Below are 21,689 nucleotides of genomic sequence, written 5' to 3'. Positions count from 1 at the left end.
TCAGCCTCCTGAATGTTGGGACTACGGCTGTGCTCTCTTTATAGGCCTTTAAATTCGAGTGCTTGGGAGGCTGAGACAGGAGGGTTACAGGTTCAAAGCCAGTTTAGCAAGCCTCTCAGAAACTCTGCAAGACCCCATTTCCAAACAAACAAACAAACAAACAAACAGGCCCAGGGATGGGTTCAATCCTCAGTACCAAAAAAAGGAAGGCTCTGCTTTGCTTTACCTCTTAGAAGCACTATCACACCTCCAAACCTCTTGTCCTATCATTCTGACTCCATTTCTTTTTCTTTTTTTCTTTTTTGTTTTGGTGGTACTGGGGGTGGAACTGAAACCCACAGGCTTTCTACCTCCAGGCTGTACTCCCAGACCTATTTTATACTTATTTGGAAACAGGGTCTCACTAAGTTGCTGAGAGCCTAAGTAGCTGAGGCTGGCTTCGAACCTGTGCGATCCTCCTGTCTCAGCCTCTCCCAAGCGTGGGGATTACAAGCGTGCGCCACCACGCCCAGCTTTCTGACTCCATTTCTCTCCCGACCCACACCACTGTGATTCGCAGGGATCAACCTACTTAGGCAAGCTCACCCTGTAAGGAAGCGACAGTCAGGATCTGAGTCTGTTTCACTTCATCCCTGTGCTCCTTTTAGTACTGGGGGTTGAGCCCAGACATGTGCCTCTGAGCCGCACTCCCCAGCCCTTTTAACTTTTCATTTTTAAATAAAGTCTTGTTAGGTTGCTTAGGGGGTCTCGCTAGGTTGCTGAGGCTGGCCTTGAAGCCCTGATCCTCCGTGTCAACCTCCCAAGTTACAGGCATGAGCCACTCCCTGTAGCTCTTCCTGTGTGCTTATTTCCTACTCTGTGATTGTGTAGGGACCAGAGCCTGCCTTGGACGATAGTGAATTTTCTTTTGGGGGTTGGGGGAAGAGGATCTGCCCTAAGGACTTTGAATCCCGCTCGGCCTACTCATGAGGCTGTGTGACCACCTGAACCTGTCTAATCGTCTGTAGGGCGGGGATAGTAATGGTGCCCATCACACAGGGTTAGAGGAGGTTTGATCAGATCACGTAAGTCAGCTTCTGGGTATGTTGGTGCACATCTGTAATCCCAGTACTTGGAAGGCTGAGACAGGAGGGTTGTGAGTTTGAGACCTTCAACAATTTAGAGAACCCTGTTCCAAAATAAGAATAAAATAGATCTGGGGGTATAGCTCAGAGGTGTAATGCCCCTGGATGTGATCCCTAGTACCAGAGGAAAAAAAGAAGAGTCACTCGCATGGATACGCAGCCACCCAGTGCACCCCTAGGCCCCTCAAGCGACCCCACAAATAAGTTCACACACAAAGCTTTGGTGCCTTCCAAGGCATGCTGTTTATGGTGATTTCAGAGACATTAGTGGGCTTCAGAGCCAGCATGGCTGGACCGTCTCTTCCCCTCCCCTAGCCCAGTACAGTCCCCTCCACTGAGGGCTCATGTCACCCCCTGAATGGAAGGGGCCATATCCTTCCCCCTCATAGCACCAATCTGGACAGCCACCCACTGACAAAACAGTGGTGCCCTCCAAAGAGGGGGTGCAGGTGTACGGGGCTGGAAGGGAAGGCTTTTACCTGTGGGAGATTAAGAGTAGCACCATCACGTAAAGAGGGTCAGGGGTCAGGAGGACGCAGAGCCAGTCCTGGCCTCTGCCTCCAGCCCTGAAGTCTGCAGATAGGCTGTGCGTGTGCATGTGCGGCAGGAAATGTCTCCTGGATTGTGACTTCCCCAGATGCCTGGGGCAAAGTCAAGGTAAGTGCATGGGGGAAAGGGGACAGGGTCAAGGAGATTTTAGGGATGAGAGACTGGAGAGGCTTGAGCACAGGGCCTGCAGGGTAGGATCTGGAATGGGAGATAGGACCAAGCCTGAGAATTGGGGCAAGTTCAGTGGCAGGGGCTGGGGGGAAGCCCAGAATGGAGGTCGTAGGGTGGAGCCTAGAATCAAGAATTCAGGGGCTGCAAGGTTTGCCACTGGAGGAATTGACAGGGTTAAGGAGAATCTGAAGCATTTTCGAGGCTGAGTTCTAGAACCTGAAAAATGCGGGTCTAAAATCATAGACTGGCTGGAAACTGTAGCCTAGAACTAGAGGAATTCATAGAGTAATGATATAATGAGAAAATGTCCAAGAACTGAGTTCTAGAGCCAGAGGGACTTGGAAGTCATAAAACCTGGAATCAGAAGGAGTTGGGATTGTAAGGTTTAGAACCACAGAAATGTATAAGGCAAAATCTATAATCAGAAGCTGTCTGAAGGCTACATTCTAGACCCAAGGTAATCTGGAGTCCTAACACCTGGAGGGCAGGGAAGTTGGAAATTGTGGAGTCTAGAAACAAAGGGACTTCTGGGATGAAGCCTAGAGTCAGATGACATTTGCAGCTCAGCCCTAGAACCAGAAAAATGGTAGATCTTTAGGCCTGGGATCCAAGGACCTAAAGGTTGCAAGACCAAGAGGTTGTGTAGTCTAGAACCAGCAGGTGGCAGAGGTCATGAGGTCTAGAACTTAAGAGAACCATCACATGGTATCAAGCTCTGGAACAACTGGTTACAAGATCCAGATAGAAAAATGACTTCTCTTTGATAGGGAAAGAAATTCTTGAGTATAGAGTGTTGCGGAGGAATGAGGTTTGGAACCATAATGATGTAGAAATTAGGAGGTCTGGATTTGGTGAGTCAAATGTATTACAGATCAGGAAAACCAGAACCAACAGGTAGCTTGGAGTTGTGGGGAGCAGAAGCGGAGTAAATTGTCAGTTATCTGGAATCCGAGGGAGTACGAGGGCTTGAGATCAAGAACCAGGGGAATTCTAGAGAAGTTGAGAACCAGGAGTAGTTACAGAAGGAGTTCTAGAACCAGAGGTGGTTGTAGAGGTGGCTCTAAAGCCAGAGGGGGTTAGGGGTTGTGCGAACAAGCACTGATTTGGGGAAAACACGAGGTTTGAAAACTGGCAGAATTGGGAGGCTGTGGGTCTAGAATGAGAAAGAGCTGAAGATTGTGAGATCTGGAATCAGAGGAGTTGAGGAATGAATGGTTCAGACCACGACAGTGGCTGTGCATTCTAGAATTAGCAAAAGTCAGGGTATATGGTCTGGAAGCAGCAGAAGTTGCAGGCTACCCCTGAAATCGGAAGACCACCAATGACGTCACCTGGGGAGGTTGTGGGGGACAGGACTGAAGGGACAAGCAGAGAAGCACAGCTGGGGTGCAGCTTGGGAACCAAGCCCTAATCAGAAGCCCCTGGAGGTGAGTGGCCCAGAGCCTCCCTCACTGACACCTGAGGAAGGGGGGAAGATCAGGGTCCCACATTCATATGGACCCTGGGGCAATTCATAGTGATTAAAAACCATGTCATGAAAAACCACAAAAATTAAAAATAGAGGGACAGAGAGAAATAATGATGATAATGGTTACCATACCCCCCCCCAGAGCAAAGAAACACAGATCTGACCCTCACCTCTCCCCCACCCCTAGTTCCCCCAATTAAAGCCAAGAGGTAATGAGGTAAGCAAGTATCAAGAACCCCAAAGGAAGTCCTGAGAGGAGCAGGAGGGGGCAGAGACCCCTTCCCAGAGGTCACTGAGCTGAGACCACCCCAAAGAGCTCCCAGCCTGGGGGCGGCCAGAGGGGTGGGGGCTGAGGTAGGCCCGAAGATGGCGGGGGCACTCAGAGGAGCGAGGGCCCCGTCCTGTGCGTTGGCTGCCGGCTTGGAGTGTGGTTGAGGTCCCTTGGGGGCAGGAGAAGGGAGACGGGCTGGCTCAGCGGGCCTGGGCCAAGCCTGCCGCTGACTGGAAGTGGCTCCTGGGCCGGGCGGTGTCCTCCTCCTGGCAGAGAGAGAGCATCGAGGGACCCAAGCCTGTGGGTGAAGACAGAAGGTGAACTCTTGCAGAAAGATCACCCAAGCCACCTTCCCTTCCTGGAAGTAAACAGCAGGGAGATGAGGTGTCTGTTCCAGAAGCAGTAGACTCTTGGGCAAGGACAGCTGGTGTTTCAGAACCCGATTCAGCTGGGTGTGGTGGCACACACCTGTAATCACATTACTTGAGAGGCTGAGACAGGAAGACTACAAGTTTGAGACCAGCCTTAGCAACTTAGCAAGATCTGTTTCAAAAAAACAAACAACAACAACAAACAAACAAAAAAACAGAGTTGAGGATACAGCTTGGAGGTAGAATGCTCCTGGGTTCAATCCCCAGTACCAAAAAACCCACTCAAAAAACAAACAGAAAACTCACCCAATTCAGGGATTGGGGTATATGTAGCTCAGTGGTACAGTGTAAAAAAAAAAAAATCAAAGAGAAACTAAAAACAAAACTGATGTTATTGTAATTTTTTGTTTGTTTTGGTATACTGTGCATTGAACCTGGGATATTCTACCTCTGAGCTACTATACCTCTAGCCCCTATTTTATTATTTTTATTTTGAAACAGGGTCTCACTAAGTTGCTGAGGGATCTCTTTAAGTTGCTGAGGCTCTTTGAACCTGTGATCCTCCTGTCTCAGCTTCCCAAGTACTGGGATTACAGATGCACACCACCGCGCCTGCCTAGCTACTTCTTTTCATGGCTGTACGAGAAGATAGTAACAACAACACAAGCACAGCCGCTTACTTATTTTGTGCTCCATGGAGAGGCTGCAGGACCAGCATCTCCAGCGAGACCACAGAGGGATGTTTCTTGAGTGCTTACTCTAAGGAAGGTCTCATGTGAAGCTCTGCTGGCTGCAGCATCTCCAGGAGTCCTCAGAACATCTCCTTGAGTAAGAACTACAGCAACAGGCCCTAGCTGACAGAGGCTTCTGAAGCAGAAACTCTCCCACAGCCCCATGGCCGGGAATGGCCAAGTGGATTTAACCCCCAAAGCAGAATCACGTACAGGCTCAGGAGACCCCTGCTCAGGCCCGCACCTCCCTTCCTCCCCAGCGGCGGCCTGGGCAGGTCCCTGTTCCCCTCAGGGTCTCTTCCCCCACAGAGAAGTTGAGAACCAGGAGAAGTTACAGGAGTTCTAGAACCAGAAGTGGTTGTAGGCTCTAAAGCCAGAGGGGGTTAGAGGTTGTGCGAACAAGCACTGATTTGGGGGAAATGCGAGGTTTGAAAACCGGCAGAATTTGGAGGTTGTGGGTCTAGAATGAGAAAGAGCTGAAGATTTGTGAGATCTGGAATCAGAGGAGTTTAGGGGGCAGGGGCTGCCTGTCTCCACCCAGGTCACTCTGACCACTGACGGCCCCAACCAGCCTCAGGCTCCTCCATCCCCCTCTCAACCACCCAGCGCACTGCCCAGGGGACAGAGGGACCTGGGGCTCTCAACACCCAGGGTGCAACTCACCCAAGGGCTCATTCATGCCCAGGAGGCGGGTGCTAGGACGCTGCTGGTTTCCTGGGGCTGCTGCTCCTGTCAGAAGGCAACTCTGAAGGGAGAGAGATAAAAGCTGCCATTACCGCCGCCGCCACCACCACCAATACTCCAGGAGGCAGGATGCGCAGCGCTTACTGACGGACACGGTTGGGATCCAGCTGTTAGCCGTGTGGTTTGGGGACAAGTCACTGTCCCACACATCCTCTGTGCGTTCCTCCAGAACCTCCTCCTCCTCCTCCTCCTCCCTTCGCCTGTTTTCTTCTTACCCCAAGCTGGCTGACTGCACGCATGGACCGGGGCACCTTGCTGGGGTCCCGTTGGGCTCCGCTGCTGATGGGCGTGACCAGCAGGCCCGGGAGGAAGGCTGGGGTGCGTCGCTGGGGTTGCTGTGCCCCTCCATGGAGGGTTTCAGCCTTATCAGGGGACCCTACTCTCTCCAGGACCTGGGGAATGCCCACGACCCTTCAGGCTAAGGGCAGAACTGTCCCCACAGGGTGCGTGGTCCGCATGCTGTGTCGCTCTTGTGAATTTCCTCCCACCTGGGATGACGGTCCTCGTAGCTCAGTCTCCTCAGCACTCCCTGTGTGTGCGGTTTGCTTCCTGCCTAGACTGACTGATAAAGTTGCCTAACCTAAGTGTATCATAATAATGATGTTTCAAGAGTGGTCATGAGGTTTAAATAAGTTAATCACGCCAGGCACTTAGTGTAGTCAGCGTTGGTGTAAGCTATCGTTACTATCAACCACACCCCTCATGTTCAAACAGCCCTTTGCAGATGGGAGGAGCCAAGGCTCCTGTGGGCACTAGGGAGCCATAGCAGGTCCTGCAGGGAGGGTTTGTGGAAATTGATACAGTCCAGACTGAGTTTTAGAAAGGGGATTCCAGCCAGGCATGGTGGCCCACACTTATAATCTCAGTACTTGGGAGGCTGAGACAGGAAGCTCGCAGGTTTGCAGCCAACCTCAGCTGCTTAGTGAGGACCTCTGCAACTTGGTGAGGCCCTGTTTCAAAATAAAGAAAAAAAAATAGGCTGAGGGCGTAGCTTGGAGGTAGAATGCCTCTGGATTCCATCCCCAGTACTGAAAAAAAAACAAACAAAAAACAGAACAGTAGGGGTGAGAGTGGAGGCAGGCTGGGTTGGTTTTGTGTGTGTGTGTGGTCCTGGAGATGGAACCAGGGGCTTTCTATCTTTGGGCTACACTCCCAGGCATAATTTATATTTTACTTGGAAATAGGGTCTCACTAAGTTGCTGAGAGCCTCACTAAGTGATTTGGTTTTATTGTATTTATTTTTTATTTTTTGGTACTAAGAATTGAACCCAGGGGCCTTCTACCTCTGAGCTGTACCCCCAGCCTTTTTAATTTTTTCAAAAAAAATTCTTTTTTTTCTGTGGTACTAGGGATGGAACCCAGGGACATTTTACCTCCAAACTACACCCCCAGCCCTCTTTTTTATTATTCATTTTGAAACAGAGTCTTTCCTCCTCCAAGTTGCAGAGGGCCTCACTAAGTGGCTAACGCTGTCCGCAAACTGTGATCCTCAAGTCTCAACCTCCCAAATGCTGGGATTACAAGTGTGCGCCGCCATGCCTGGCTTATTGTTAAAAAAAAATTTTTTTTGGGGGGGGTGGTACTGGGGGTGGAATCCAGAGGCTTTCTACCTCCAAGACCTATTTTATTTATATTTTATTTGGAAACAGGGTCTCACTAAGTTGCTGAGAGCCTCACTAAGTAGCTGAGGCTGGCTTCGAACCTGTGCGATCCTCCTGTCTCAGCCTCCCAAGTGCTGGGATTATAAGCGTGTGCCACCACGCCTGGCTTATTTTTCAAGATTATTATTATTATTATTAATTATTTTTTTGGTGGTACTGGGGTTCCTGGAAGCCCTTCTACCTCCGGGCTACACTCCCAGACCTATTTTTACATTTCTATTTGGAAACAGGGTCTCCTAAGCCAGCGCGCACGGCTGGCTTCGAACCTGTGCGATCCTCCTGTCTCTTCCTCCCAAGTGCGGGGATTACAAGCGTGCACCACCACGCCCGGCTATTTTTAAAGATTTAAAATAGGGTCTCACTAGGTTGCTGAGGCTGGCCTCAAACCTGTGATCCTCCTGTCTCAGCCTCCCAAGTACTGAGATTACAGGTATGCGCCACCACACCCACTGGTTTGGTGTTTGCCGTTTATTGACAGCCCACTGTCTGTCTGTTTTCATTTAGTCCTCATGGTGGTCCTGTGAGAGGTACCTGTACCTGTTTCCCAGATGAGGAAACCGAGGCTTACCGTGGTGCCATCACTTGCCCCAAGTTCTCAGCGACTCAGTGTCACTGAGACAACCCAAGTATTATGGTTTGAGTATAGACTATCCCTGGGAAGAGGTCACATACTGTGATGGACCTCTTGTTCAGAGTGGAATCAATTGGAGTGGGGTTCTGCCCCTATCTGTGGATTAGTCCACTGATGGATTACTAATTAGAATGGACTTACTGGTGGGTAACCATAGGTAGGTGGGGTAGGGGTGCAGGAGGCAGGTTACTGGCATATGGTCTTGGGGACTCAGTATGTTCCTGGTCCCTCCCTCCCTCTCCCCCTGCCTGCTTCCAGGTTGCTGAGCTGCTTCCTGCCTCGTGCCTTGCTGCCATGCTGTTCTGCACTGGAGCCAGCTGACCATGGACTGAGTCTCTGAACCATGGGCCAAATAAACCTTCCCTCCTCTAAAAGTTGCTCTTGGCCGGGCGTGGTGGTGCTCGCTTGTCATCCCAGCATTCGGGAGGCTGAGACCGGAGGATCGCGGTTCGGGAACAGCCTCAGCTACTTAGTGAGGCCCTCTGCAACTCAGTGAGACCCGGTTTCAAAATAAAGAATAAAAAACAGGGCAGGGGATATAGCTCGGAGGTCAAATGCCCCTCGGTTCCATCCCCAAACCTGCAAAAAAAAAAAAAAAAAAAAAAAAAAAAGTTGCTCTTGTCAGGGATTTTGATCACGGCAACGAAAAAGTTATTAAAAACTGAGTCAGTCTGACTGTAATGTTTACACTCTCTTTTTTTGTGGTACTGGGGGTGGAACCCAGGGGATTTTCTACCTCTGGGCTATACTCCCAGACCTATTTTATATTTTATTTGGAAACAGGGTCTCACTAAGTTGCTGAGAGCCTCACTAAGTAGCTGAGGCTGGCTTCGAACCTGTGTGATCCTCCTGTCTCAGCCTCCCAAGCACGGGGATTACAAGCGTGCGCCACCACGCCCGGCTAATGTTTATACTCTCCAGATGTGTGTATGTGTGGTACTGGGGACTGAACACAAGACCGTTCTACCTCCGAGTTACACTCCCAGCTCTATTTTATTTTGAAACAGGTCTGTGTTACTCAGGGCCTCAATAAGTTGCTGAGGCTGTCCTCAAACCTGCAATCTTCCTCTCTCAGCTTCCCTAGTCCTGGGGTTACAGGTGTGTGTGACTGTGCCTGGCCAATGTTTCCACTCTTAATTTTACACTAGCAATCCACAGCAAGAGCCTCTTCAGGTTTGGGGAGGGGTCCTATGCAAGCAGAGAAAAATTCCTGCAGACACTAACCACCTGCAGTGCTTCCCTTACTCTGCTTATGTTTCTTTTTTCTTTTTTGCAGGTCTGGGGATGGAACCCAGGGGCATTCTACCTCTGAGCTACACCCCCAGACCTATTTGTATTCTTTATTTTGAAACAGGGTCCCACTGAGTTGCAGAGGGCCTCACTAAGCTGAGGCTGTCCATGAACCGGGATCCTCCGGTCTCAGCCTCCCGAATGCTGAGATTCCAAGCGTGCGCCACCACGCCCGGCTTTTCTTCATGTTTCTTCTCAGCACTTATGTACATATGTGCAAAGCCTTTTCATACCCATCAGCAGAACTAGAAGATCAAGGTCCGGGCTTCAGCTGGACCGTTGATCTTCTGTACGACCTTCAGCCAGCCCCTGGCCCTCTCTGGTTTTCCAATCTATAAAACAGGAGTTTTAAGCCTGCTAGGTTCTGAGCAGTGGAAAATCCCATCAGTCCCCAAACATACCAAGCTGAGGGGAGGCAGCAGGAAGTTTTCAGACACTGGGTTGGGGGACCGTTTGGGGGGTCTCACTCCAAGCAGCTCCACCCCCTCGTCCTCTGAGCTCTGGGCCAGGGACCTGGAAAAGAACAGACAAGACTCTCAGAACACAACAGAGAGGGCAGGTAGGGGCACCTGTGTCGCCAGGGGGTGATGACCAGTTGTGCATCCCTCAAGCTCCTTTACCACATGCCACCCACCCATCGACCCAGTCACCCGCCCCACCAACCTCCCATCCCTCTCCTTTCATTCACCCACCTATCCATCTGTCCATCTGCCCCTCTCCACCATTCATTCATCCAGTAACTATTCTGTCTTCCCGTTCATCCCCCAGGAGATCCATTCATCCTTCTTCTCATCCACATATTGACTTATTTACTCACCATCCATTCATCCACCTATTGATCGATCGATCCATCCAGCCATCCAGCCATCCAGCCAGCCATCCACCTTCCCACTACTGAATTAGAACTTCTTCCCTACTTCATTTAATATATTTTTATTAGGCACCCACTGTATAACCATCCCCAAGCCAGAAGCACTGGGAGATGCTAGGATATATACAGGAAGGCCTCATACGGATACCAAAGAGACCTCTCTGGAGACTAAGTAGGCACTTGGCTCCTGAAGAGCAAAAACGTATTAATGATCTAATATCTTTGGAAAAGGATATGTGTGCTCTGAAATTATATGTGTGTACATTTTCTTAGGAGTCCATAGCTTTCAATAGGTTCTTAAAGGTGTTAGGAAACTCGGTTCTAGACGGTATCTTGGACACTACAGCAACTTCTTCTTCCTCTTCTTTTTTCCCCCCGAGGGATTGAACCCACAGGCACTCTACCACTGAGCTGTATCCCCAGCTACTACCACTCTACCACTGAGCTTTATTTATTTGTCCTGGGGACTGAATCTAGGGGCATTTTACCTCTGAGATATGCCCCCAGCTGTATTTTATTTTTTATTTGAAAATAGGGTCTCACTAAGTTGCTGAGGCTGGCTGTAAACCAGCAATCCTCCCATCTCAGCCTCCCAAGTACTGTAATTAAAGACCTGCGCCATCACGCTTGGCATTTTATGTACTGGAGATTGAATGCAAGGTCGTTCTACTTCTGAGCTATACCCCCAGCATCCCTGATTTTGTGGTACTGGGGATGGGCCCCAGGAGTCTTCTACCTCTGAATTACACTGTAGACCTATTTTTTTTTTTTTAATTTGGAAACAGGGTCTTGTTAAATAGCTGAATCAAACTTGTGATCTTCCTATCTCAGCCTCCCAAGTATGGGGATTACAGGTATATGCCACCATGCCCAGCTACCCCCAGTCCTTTTTCTTTTCTTTCTTTCTTTCTTTTTTTTTTTGTGGAACTAGGGATTGAACTCAGGGGTAACCTACCTCTGAGCTACATCCCAAGCCCTAGTTTTTATTCTTTATTTTGAAACAGGGTCTCATTAAATTGCAGAGGGTCTGATAGCTGAGGCTGGCCTAGAAGCTGTGGTCCCCCTGTCTCAGCCTCCTCAGTACTAGGATGACAAGCATGGGCCCTTCCTCCCTTCCTTCCTTCCTTCCTTCCTTCCTTCCTTCCTTCCTTCCTTCCTTCCTTCTTTCCTTCCTTGCAGTACTGGGGTTGGAACCCAGGGGCATTCTACCTCCAAGCTATTCCTCAGCCCTATTTTTAATTCTTTATTTCTTTATTTTTTTAGTTGTACTGGGTATGGAACCCAGAGGCTTTTCAGGCTATATTCCCAGACCTATTTTGTACTTTATTTGGAAACAGGGTCTCACTAAGTTGCAGAGGGCTGCACTAAATAGCTGAGGCTGGCCACGAACCTGTGATCCTCCTGTCTCAGCCTCCCAAGTACAAGCATGTGCTACCATGGCTGGCTTATTTTTAATTTTCAAACAGAGTTTTGCTAAGTTGCTGAGGCTGGCCTCAAACCCGTGATCCTCCTACCCCAGGTTTCCAAATACTGGGATTATAAGCATGTGCAACCACACCCAGTTCTGGTTAATATCTTCTAAATTATGATAAGAACTGCCACTGCGCCAGATATAAGTATGTCCCCAAGGAGTGACTCCTGGCTGAGACGGAATTGGAGAAACAGTAAGAGCAGCAGTGGGTGAAGTGGATGAAGGCACAGGGCTGGGAACAAGCCTGGCACATGCTGGGGACATGGAATACAGCCCCGCTGGAGCGGAGGTCAGGGGCAAGGTGGGGGTGGGGAGCTTCGCTACACCCCTTCGGGCTCACCTCTTCCGAGCCGCTGTGGCCATGGGGGAGGATGCTGAGGGGTGCCCTCTGGAGGGGCTGGAGCAGCTCAGCCGGGGGTCACTCCCCCAGCGGGGTAGCAGGGAGGACTCAGGGGTGGGGGGTGACAGGCAGTGGAAGCTCCGAGCGCGGCGCCGCCGGGTGGCCCTTGGAGGTCTGCGGTAGGCCCTGGGCAGCTGCTCGCTGGAGCTGAGCTGGAAATCATCATCCATGGAGATGTAGGGAGCCAGCATCTCCAAATCCAGAGCATCGACGTCCTGCGGAGGGCAGGGGGGAGTTAGGAGCGCGAGCCTTGCACGTGCGCGAACCCAGGCCGGGGTCCCAGCGCTGCCACTTCGCCGTGTTGTGCCTGCCGCCGCCAGGAGGGTGAGCTTCCGTTTCCCTGTCTGTGAAATGGGCATAAGGACCGTTACAAGATGGCCTCCACAGATCCTCCCCTTCTCAATTCATACTCTGCTGTAGCCACCTAGCACCACAGGGGCTAGAGCTGATCTGAGGGAGAAGAGATGATTTCCTGTGACTTCCACATTAGGTTATAATTTTTTAATGCATGTATGGTACTTGGGATTGAACCCAAGGGCATCTACCTATGAGCTACATGCCCAGCCCTATTTTATTTTGTTTTTTAACATTTGAGCGGTGGCACACGCTTATAATCCCAGTACTTGGGAGGGTGAGATGGGAGGATGGAGGCTTGCAGCCCGCTTCAGCTACTTAGTGAAGCCCTCTGCAACTCAATGAGATCCTATTTCAAGATAAAGAATAGAAAATCGGGCTGGGGTATAGCTCGGAGGTAGATTGTCCCTGGGTTCCATCCCCACCCAGTACCACACACACACACACACACACACACACACAAAAGAAAAAAAATTTGAGACAGGGTCTCACCAAGTTACTGAAGCTGGCTTCAAAGCTGCAATCTTCCTATCCCAGCCTCCCAAGTACTGGAATTAAAGGCATGCGCCACTGTGCCTGGCTCACATTAGGTTACAAAATGCATGGTGGTATTTGTGTCTGTCTGTCTATCTGTCTGTCTCTCTCATCACTTACTGCCAGTAAGCTCTATCATGAGCAGTTCTTTGGAGTGACCCACAGGCAGGGAACTGAGACCTCCTGCCAACAGCCTAGCATGTGACCTTGAGGCACAGCCAAACTTTGAGGTGGTTGTGGCCACCTCAATGGCTCTAGGACCCCTGGTCTTCAGGAGTGACGTGAGTTTACAAATGCTTATTTTTTTTATTTTATTTTTAAATTTTTAAAATTTTTATTTTTTTGTGGTACTGGGGGTAGAACCCAGAGGCTTTCCTACCTCTGGCTATACTCCCAGACCTATTTTCTATTTTATTTGGAAACAGGGTCTCACTAAGTTGTTGAGAGCCTCACTAAGTAGCTGAGGCTGGCTTCGAACCTGTGCGATCCTCCTGTCTCAGCCTCCCAAGTGCAGGGATTACAAGCGTGCCCCACCACGCCCGGCTCAACAAATGCTTATTGTTTTAACCTGTCAAGTTTTGGGGTAATTGACTATCCAGAAATAGTTAGCGAGAGTGGGGTACTGCCAAAATAAAATCTAAAGTACTGGAGAGGCTTTAGAACTGGGCAGGCCTGGAAGGATGCTGAGCGCATGAGAAAAATCCTACATTGCCTGGAGCAAAGGATCCCTCAGAATCTGAATTCTGCAGCTGCCAGTGAGGGCTCAGAAGGAAGTGAGGAACAGCATAGGAAATGGAGGACCTGGGGTTTTTTCTTTTCTTTAATATATATAATTTTTAAGTTTTTTAAATTTTAATTAAATTAATTAATTAATTAATTAATTTGTTTATTTATTTGGTGGTATTGGGGTTCCTGGAAGCCCTTTTACCTCCAGGCTACACTCCCAGACCTATTTTTATACTTTTTTTTTTGGTGGTACTGGGGTTCCTGGAAGCCCTTCTAACTCCGGGCTACACTCCCAGACCTATTTTATACCTTTTATTTGGAAACGGGGTCTCTTAAGCCAGTGCGGCTGGTTTTGAACCTTCGTGATCCTCCTGTCTCCGCTTCCCAAACGCAGGGATTACAAGTGTGCTCCACCACGCTTGGCTAATTTTTTAATTTTTTAATTTTAATTTTAATTTTTGTGTGGTACTGGGGGTAGAACCCAGAGGCTTCCTACCTCCGGCTATACTCCCAGACCTATTTTCTATTTTATATCTATATCTAATCTATATATAAATAAATATCTATATCTATATCTATATAGATATATATTGCAGTACTGGGGATGGAATCCAGGGGCATTCAACCTCTGAGCTACACCCTCTGCCCTATATTTTTATTCTTTATTTTGAAACAGGGTCTCACTGAGTTGCAAAGGGCCTCACTACATAGCTGAGGCTGTCCGCAAACCGAGATCCTCCAGTCTCAGCCTCCCAAATGCTGGGATTATAAGCTGCGCCACCATGCCTGGCCCAAGGGATTTTTCTCATGGAGGCTGAAAGTTTAAGCAACACTGTTTCCTACAGTTATGTGGAAAGCAGAACTTGAAAGCAGGGAGTGGTGCCCACACTTCTTGTAATCCTAGCACTTGGGAGGCTGAGACAGGAAGACTGCAGATTTGTGGCCAGCTTCAGCTACGTAGGCCCTTCACAACTCAGTGAGATCATGTTTCAAAATAAAGAATAAAAAATATGGTGGGGGATGTAGCTCTAAATTCAATCTAAGTTTTAAGTTCAATCCGCATTACAAAAAAAAAAATGTCAAAAATGGAACTAACAAGCTGGATAATCCAGCTGTTCTGTAGACAAGATGTTGATGGGCTGCATGATTTCTTCTTGCTACTTATAGTTAGAGGCAGGAAGAGGGAGAGAAGCTAGGGAAAGAAATGTTAAGCACAGAAGAACTAGGATTTGAAAATTCTGACAACTCTCAACTTCTCTGTGTAGTGAAAAATTAACTTCAGGCTGGGGAGTTAGCTCAGTGGTAGAGCCTTTCCTAGCATGTAAAGGGCCCTGGGTTCCATCCCTAGCTCTGCAAAAATAAAATTGCGTAATGGTGGTACATACCTGTAATCCCAGTATTTAGGAGGCTGAGACAGGAGAATCATAGGTTTGAGGCCAGTTTGCCCTCACTGTTTTAAAACCAAAAATGAAAAAAAAAAAAAAAGAAAAATAGAAAAAGGGCTGAGGGTGTATCTCAGAGGTAGAATACCTCTGGGTTTAATCTCTAGCACTACCAAAAAAGCAAAAAGAAAAAAAAAAAGAATGAAAAGGGCTGGGGGTGTAGCACAGTGTTGAATGCCCATGGGTTCAATTCAATCCTCCCCCCCCCCCCAGAATGAAATGAATGAATGAAAGGGGGGGGCAGAGATGGTACAAATTGAAAAAAAATCCCTTTGGGCCAACGTTCTTCCTTTTTCTTTTTGTTTAAAACTGTGGATTGGCTTTTGTTTTCAGTTCTAGAATCAGGCGACACTTAACACTTTGTTCCACAAGCTAGAACACATGTCCTGGAGCACCAAAGTTCTATGAAAAGGAGGAAAACTGCTGAGCTGCAAATACACGTGACCTTTCATGAAAGAGGAGCAGTGACTCAGAGCGAGGAGCCAGGGCCCGGAGGGCGGCACCTAGAACCACAGAGAACCCCCTGGGAAACGCAGGCATGAGGCCTATCCAGGAACTTCCAAGACTTGCCGGTTGGATTTCAAAACTGCTACGGACCCGTGACGGCGGGGCCTGTCACTGGGACTGCAGGGGCTGACCTGTGCCTGTCCCCCTCTGCATCTTGGGTACGTGGTGGCAGGTGATTTGTCTCTTCAGTTCACAGCCCAGTGGGTGGAGAGGGGCTGACCCCGGAGCTGCACTGCACCTGGGCGGATTTGGATAATGCGATTTGATTCTGCACTTCAGCCTCAGCTATCATGGGAAGACATCTTTGGGGGCCTTGGGAGGGGACGAATGTATTTTGCATGAGGGAAGAGACACAAATGTTTGGGGTCCCTGGTGATCCCTGGCTTTGGGAGTTCATACTCGGGCCTAGCTGCCTTCCACAGTGGACCTGGGTGGTCTGCATGTCCCGTACAGTGGAGCGGAGCAATGGCCTGTCGTTTCTGAGCTGGGGCTGTGAAAGCCTGCACCCTCTTGTCCTGGTCTGCTCTCTACCTCACTTTCTGTGTGTCTGTCCCTCTCTTTGGCTGTTTGCCTTGGGGGAAGCCAGTTGCCCTACTGTGAGGACACTTGGGCAGCTCCTGTGGAGGCTAATGACTGGGAAACTGAGGCCTCCAGCCAGAGCCAGTGAATGGCTGAGGCCGGCCAACAGCACGGGCATGAACTCAGAAGTGAAACCTCTGGCCTGCACCCAGATTCCTGGTTCTCATGTGACAAAAATCAATGTGAGATGTGTGTGTGTGTGTGTGTGTGTGTGTGTGTGTGTGTGTGTGTGTCGCACTGGAGATTAAACCCAGGGACATTCTAACTCTGAGCCCTAATTTTTATTCTTTATTTTGGAATAGGGTCTCACAAAGTTGTGGAAGGCCTCACTAAGGAGCTCAGGCTGGCCACAAACCTGCAGTCCTCCTGTCTCAGCCTCCCCAAGTACTGGTTTTACAAGTGTACACTGCCATGCCCAGCTAACTGTTACATGTTTTAAGGTGGTAAGTTTTGGGTAATTTGCTATGGAGCAACAGGTAACTGATGTATCATGCTTCTGGCATTTTAGTTATCTAAAAATCATCCATCTATCCAAACATTGTTTGTCCATTTTCATCTAGCCACTGAAGCAGTAGTCTATCTATGCAACTATCTGTCCAAATATCTGATCCATCCGTCCAAATACCTGCCTACAGCCAGATAGAGTGGGACCCGCCTGTAATCCCAGTACTTGGGAGGCTGAGACCGGAGGATCACAGGTTCGTAGCTAGCCTCAGAAATTTAATGAGGCCCTCTGTAACTTAATGAGACCCTATTTCCAAATAAAAGAATAAAATAGATCTGTGGGTATAGCTCAGAAGTCGAATGCTCCTGGGTTCCATCTCTGATAAAAAAAAAAAAAGAAAGAAATGAAATAGAGTTGGGGGGGTATAACTCAGAGATGCCCCTGGGTTCAATCCTCAGTACCAAAAAAAAAAAAAAAAAAAATCTAAGTATTATCCCTTTATCTACCAACTACCAATATCTACCACCATCCACCACCATCCATCCAATGAATACAATGGTTCATCCATCCATCTACTCAAATATCTGCCTAAACATCATCCACCAACCTAGTGAATAGAATGGTCCATCCATCCATCCATTCACTTAATAAATACAAATTCATCTGTCCATCCAAATACTTGCCTAAATATCAGCCATTCATCTATCCATCCATCACCTACCTAATGAATACAATGGTACATATATCCATCCACCTAATGAGTCCTTCCTTCTGCTATCCCACTATTCTTTTTCTTCTTCTTCTTCTTCTTCTTCTTCTTCTTCTTCTTCTTCTTCTTCTTCTTCTTTTTTTTTTTTTGGTGATACTGGGGAAGGAACCCAGGGGCATTCTACCTCTGAGCTACATCCCTCACTCTATTTTTTATGATTTATTTTGAAACAGGGTCCCACTGAGCTGCAAAGTGCCTCACTGAATAAGCTGAGGCTGGTCCCGAACCCAGATCCTCCTGTCTCAGCCTCCCGAATGCTGGGATTACAAGCGTGCACCACCATGCCCGGCTTTCTACTGCTCTTCTATAAAGCCAGATATGGCAGTCCCCAGAGCACATACAGGAACACTCCCCTGCATGCCAGCCCTCACCTGAGCTATATCTAGACTGGTCTCCACTGCCTTGCGGTTCTTCTCGTTGAAGAGTCTGTGTGCCTTCTCCATGCCCATGAGCAGCTCATCTGGGAGGTCAGCCTGTAGGGAAATGGAGCGGAGGCTTGGGGTATTCTTGAGCTTGAGGAGGTTTCAACAGTAAGATAAACTGGATCTCAAGGCAGAAGTAGGAGCTGGGGCTGGGGATTGTAGTTCAGTGGTAGAGTGCTCGAAGGATGCATAAAACCCCGGGTTTGATATCCCAGTTCTGCACACCACACACAAAAGTGGGGGCTAAATGTCAGAGAGCTGGGGTGCCAAAAGTGTCAAATAACAAATGCAAATGAGTTCTTTTTTTTTTTTTTTGCCGGTACTGAAGATGGAACCCGGAACCCAGGGGCATTCTACCTCTAAGCTATATACATCCCAGCCTGATTTTTTATTCTTTACTTTTTTTGGTGGTACTGGGGAGACCCTGTTTCAAAATAAATAATAAAAAGAGCTGGGTGAGCCAGGCATGGTGACCCTGTTTCCAAATTTAAAAAAAAGTATAAAAAAATAGGTCTGGGAGTATAGCCCGGAGGAGAAGGGCTTCCAGGAACCCCAGTACCACCCAAAAAAAAAAAAAAAAGAAAAAGAAAAAGAAAAAAAGAAAGAAAAAGAAAAAGAAAAAGAAAAAGAAAAGAAAAGAAAGAAAGAGCCAGGCGTGGTGGCACACACTTGTAATCCCAGTGCTTGGGAGGCTGAGACAGGAGGATCGCACAGGTTTGAAGCCAGCCTCAGCTACTTAGTGAGGCTCTCAGCAACTTAGTGAGACCCTGTTTCCAAATAAAATAGAAAATAGGTCTGGGAGTATAGCCCGGAGGTAGAAAAGTCCCTGGGTTCCACCCCCAGTACCACAAAAAAAAAAAAAAAAAAAAAAGCAAGCAAGCAAGCAAGCCAAGCATGGTGGTGCACACTTGGGAGGCTGAGACAGAAGGATCGCACAGGTTTGAAGCCAGCCTCGGCTACTTAGTGAGGCTCTCAGCAACACAGTGAGACCCTGTTTCCAAATAAAATAGAAAATAGGTCTGGGAGTATAGGAGTATAGCCCAGAGGTAGAAAAGTCCCTGGGTTCCACCCACAGTACCACCAAAAAAAAAAAAGCAAGCAAGCCAAGCATGGTGGTGCACACTTGGGAGGCTGAGACAGGAAGATTGCAGGTTTATGGCCAGCCGCAGCAATTTAGTAAGGCCCTCTGCAAGTTAGTGAGACCTGGTCTCAGAATAAAAGAATAAAATAGGGCTCGAGATACAGCGTAGAGGTAGAATGCCTCTGTACTACTTCAATCCCCAGTACTACGAAATGTTTCCCAAGAATGAGCTCATCTAACCCTCACAATAACCGATGACATGGATTCTTAGTACTGTCCTAATTTTACAGATGGAGAAACTGAGAATTTACTTGCCCAGGGTAACACAGCAGGTAGGAGACTCAGGATTTGAACGCAGGACTCTATAAGTAATCAAGATTATTACACATTCTTAGCTCTTTAAGGTTGAAGTCCAGAGAGCCTGGATATCTAGTCTCATTGGGGTACCTGTCACATATGCCAGTTCAAACATCCTGAGGAGTCCAAACCTCAGCTGGGGCTGGACTCTAGAATTCGGACAGTTGAAGAATCCGGAATCTGGGTCTTAAAGGAGCCTGTGCCCTCATCTCATCCCAGCCTTCCCACTCTTTTCACAGTGGAAAAAATGGAGGCCCAGGGCTCAAAAGGCTCAGTCCAAAGGCCAGGGTAATGTGGGGCCTGAGGGCTCAGGTGGGTGGGACTGCTCACCGGAAGAGGACTTTTGGGGCGCTGTGTAGCCTGCGGTGTGCTGGGGGTGGCGGCGATGGAAGCTCCATCCAGGATGGGTGCCAGGAGGCGGCGGAGGTCAGGGCTACAGAAACGGCGGGGATCGGCAGCCAGGGTAGCTTCGCTCAGGGCAGGGGGGTGCAGGAAGGCCAGGATGCGAGGTCCAGGGGCCTCTGAGGGATGGGGAGGACACAGGATGGTTGTCTAGGGCTGAGAGCCAGAGCCTCCCAAGACAAGCCCAGAGAACACAACTGATATCATCAGTAACCAATCAGGATGGTCGCTGTCCTTAGGGTTGAGGAGGTGGGGCCTGGAAGACTCCTGCTGGGCCAGGGATTTGATTGCTAGATTGTGTTGAGACCCTGGAGGGTTCTAGGAGAAGGGCTCAGAAGCCCCAAATAGCAAACGGCATTTGCCACCCCTGAGTTGAATCCCCAGTGCTACAGGAGGAGGAGGGGGAAAAAAAAAAAAAAAGACAGCCAGCTCTGAGCCAGAAAATTGATATCAGCAATTCTATCCCAATCTCAGAGGCGTGGGGAGCCAGCAATGCGGGGATAAGGGGGAGAAAGGGTCCTAACTCAGAAGGGTTAAGATTACTAGAAGCCCAAGAGCCATGAGTGTGAGCAGCGGGACTGAGAGCAGAGGGTGCATCCTGGTGGGGAAAACTGGACGTGCAAAGATCCGGAGTCAAGAGTCTGACTCGGGCTAAGAGCTCTTAGGAGGCCAGTGTGCTTTGGAGGGTGAATGATGGGCGGAAGTGGGGTGGGGTCCCACGGGGCTTTTTTCTAAGGGTGCTGCGGAGATAATGACTCTGACCCTTACCAAGCCTGCCGTCTGGATTAGGGCTGTCCTTCTGACAGGCGGGGCCCCGCTGAAGGGGTCTGCGAGAGTGTTGATCTGTTTGCTCCAGGGACAGCACCACTCCAGTCTCTTCCACTCGGCTGGGGCACAAGGCAGAAAGGGAAGTGGTAGTCAGGGAGGGCCCCCCGCCCCAGCCCAGGCAGCCGCTGCAGACAGTGCCCTGCTATGTGTGGAAGGCAATTGCGTCAGGGACTATGGGGCATTGGCAGAAAAGAATTTGAAGGATTATTTTTTCTTTCTTTCTTTCTTTCTTTCTTTCTTTCTTTCTTTCTTTCTTTCTTTCTTTTTTTTTTTTTTTTTTTGGTGGTACTGGGGTTCCTGGAAGCCCTTCTACCTCCGGGCTACACTCCCAGACCTATTTTTACATTTTTTTTAAAATTTGGAAACAGGGTCTCCGAAGCCAGTGCCACGGCTGGCTTCGAACCTGCGCGATCCTCCTGTCTCTGCCTCCCAAGCGCGGGGATTACAAGCGTGCGCCACCACGCCCGGCCATTATTTTGTTTCTTAATCAAGACTTGATTTTCATCACTACTTTGTATTATATAGATAGGGCAACTCTAATTTCAAGACACCGAATGCTTGCTGGGCAAGGTGACACACACCTGTAATCCCAGGTACTTGGGAAGCTGAGGCAGGAGGATCACAGGTTTGAGGCTAGCCTCAGCAATTTACCAAGATTCTCAGCAATCTAGTGAGACTCTGTTTCAAAATAAAAAATAAAGCCGGGTGTGGTGGCACATGTCTGTAATCCCAGTACTTGGGAGGCTGAGACCTGAGGACCTCAAGTTTGCAGCCAGCCTCAGCAGTGTAGTGAGCTCTTCTGCAACTTAGTGAGATCCTGTTCCCAAATAAAAACTAAAGCTGGGCATGGTGGAACACGTTTGCAATCCCAGCATTCGGGAGGCTGAGACCGAAGGATCTCTGTTTGTGGACAGCCTCAGCTACTTAGTGAGGCCCTCTGCAACTTAGTGAGACCCTGTTTCAAAATAAAGAATAAAACAAAAAATAGGGTAGGGGGTGTAGGTCGGAGGTCAAATGCCCCTGGGTTCCATCCCCAGACCTGCAAATAAAAAAAATAATAATAAAATAAAATAGAATGCCTTTGGGTTCAATCTCCAGTATCACAAAATAGATAAATAAATAAATAATTTTTTTGGTGTTTGTGTGTGTGGCACTAGGGATTGAACCCAAAGGCATTCCACCTTCGAACTACACCTCCAGCCCAATTTTATTTCTTATCTGGAAATTGGTTTTTGCTTGGTTGATAAAAGTCTCACTACTTGCTGAGGCTGTCCTTGAATCTGCAATCCTCTTGTCTCGCCTCTCAAGTGTTGGGTTTACAGGTATATGCCACCATGTCCAGTTCTAAATTAATTAAAAAAAAAAAAAGCTGGGCGTGGTGGCACATACTTGTGATCCCAGCGCTTGGGAGACAGGAGGATCACACAGGTTCGAAGCCAGCCTCAGCTACTTAGTGAGGCTCTCAGCAACTTAGTGAGACCCTGTTTCCA

The 21,689-nt window shown here is 48.7% G+C and overlaps 1 protein-coding gene across 1 annotated transcript in view; it reads right to left on the bottom strand.

The window, feature by feature from the left end:
- Window positions 1–3,783: 3,783 nt before the first annotated feature.
- HIF3A (hypoxia inducible factor 3 subunit alpha) overlaps window positions 3,784–21,689 on the bottom strand; it is a gene marked incomplete at both ends in the record, with an annotated part of 35,889 nt that continues 17,983 nt past the window's right edge. Inside the window, 7 exons of the mRNA XM_080703327.1 lie at window positions 3,784–3,881; window positions 5,349–5,430; window positions 9,413–9,524; window positions 11,694–11,968; window positions 17,481–17,582; window positions 19,300–19,490; window positions 20,140–20,258. Coding sequence (XP_080559453.1) covers window positions 3,784–3,881; window positions 5,349–5,430; window positions 9,413–9,524; window positions 11,694–11,968; window positions 17,481–17,582; window positions 19,300–19,490; window positions 20,140–20,258 — 979 coding nt within the window. The remainder of the gene's footprint in view (window positions 3,882–5,348; window positions 5,431–9,412; window positions 9,525–11,693; window positions 11,969–17,480; window positions 17,583–19,299; window positions 19,491–20,139; window positions 20,259–21,689) is intronic.

The sequence above is a fragment of the Muscardinus avellanarius genome (genome assembly GCF_963383645.1).
Source record: "Muscardinus avellanarius genome assembly, chromosome: 10".
NCBI classification, from domain to species: Eukaryota; Metazoa; Chordata; class Mammalia; order Rodentia; family Gliridae; genus Muscardinus; species Muscardinus avellanarius.
Note: the sequence above shows the minus strand (reverse complement) of the source record. Positions and strands in the feature narration are given on the sequence as shown.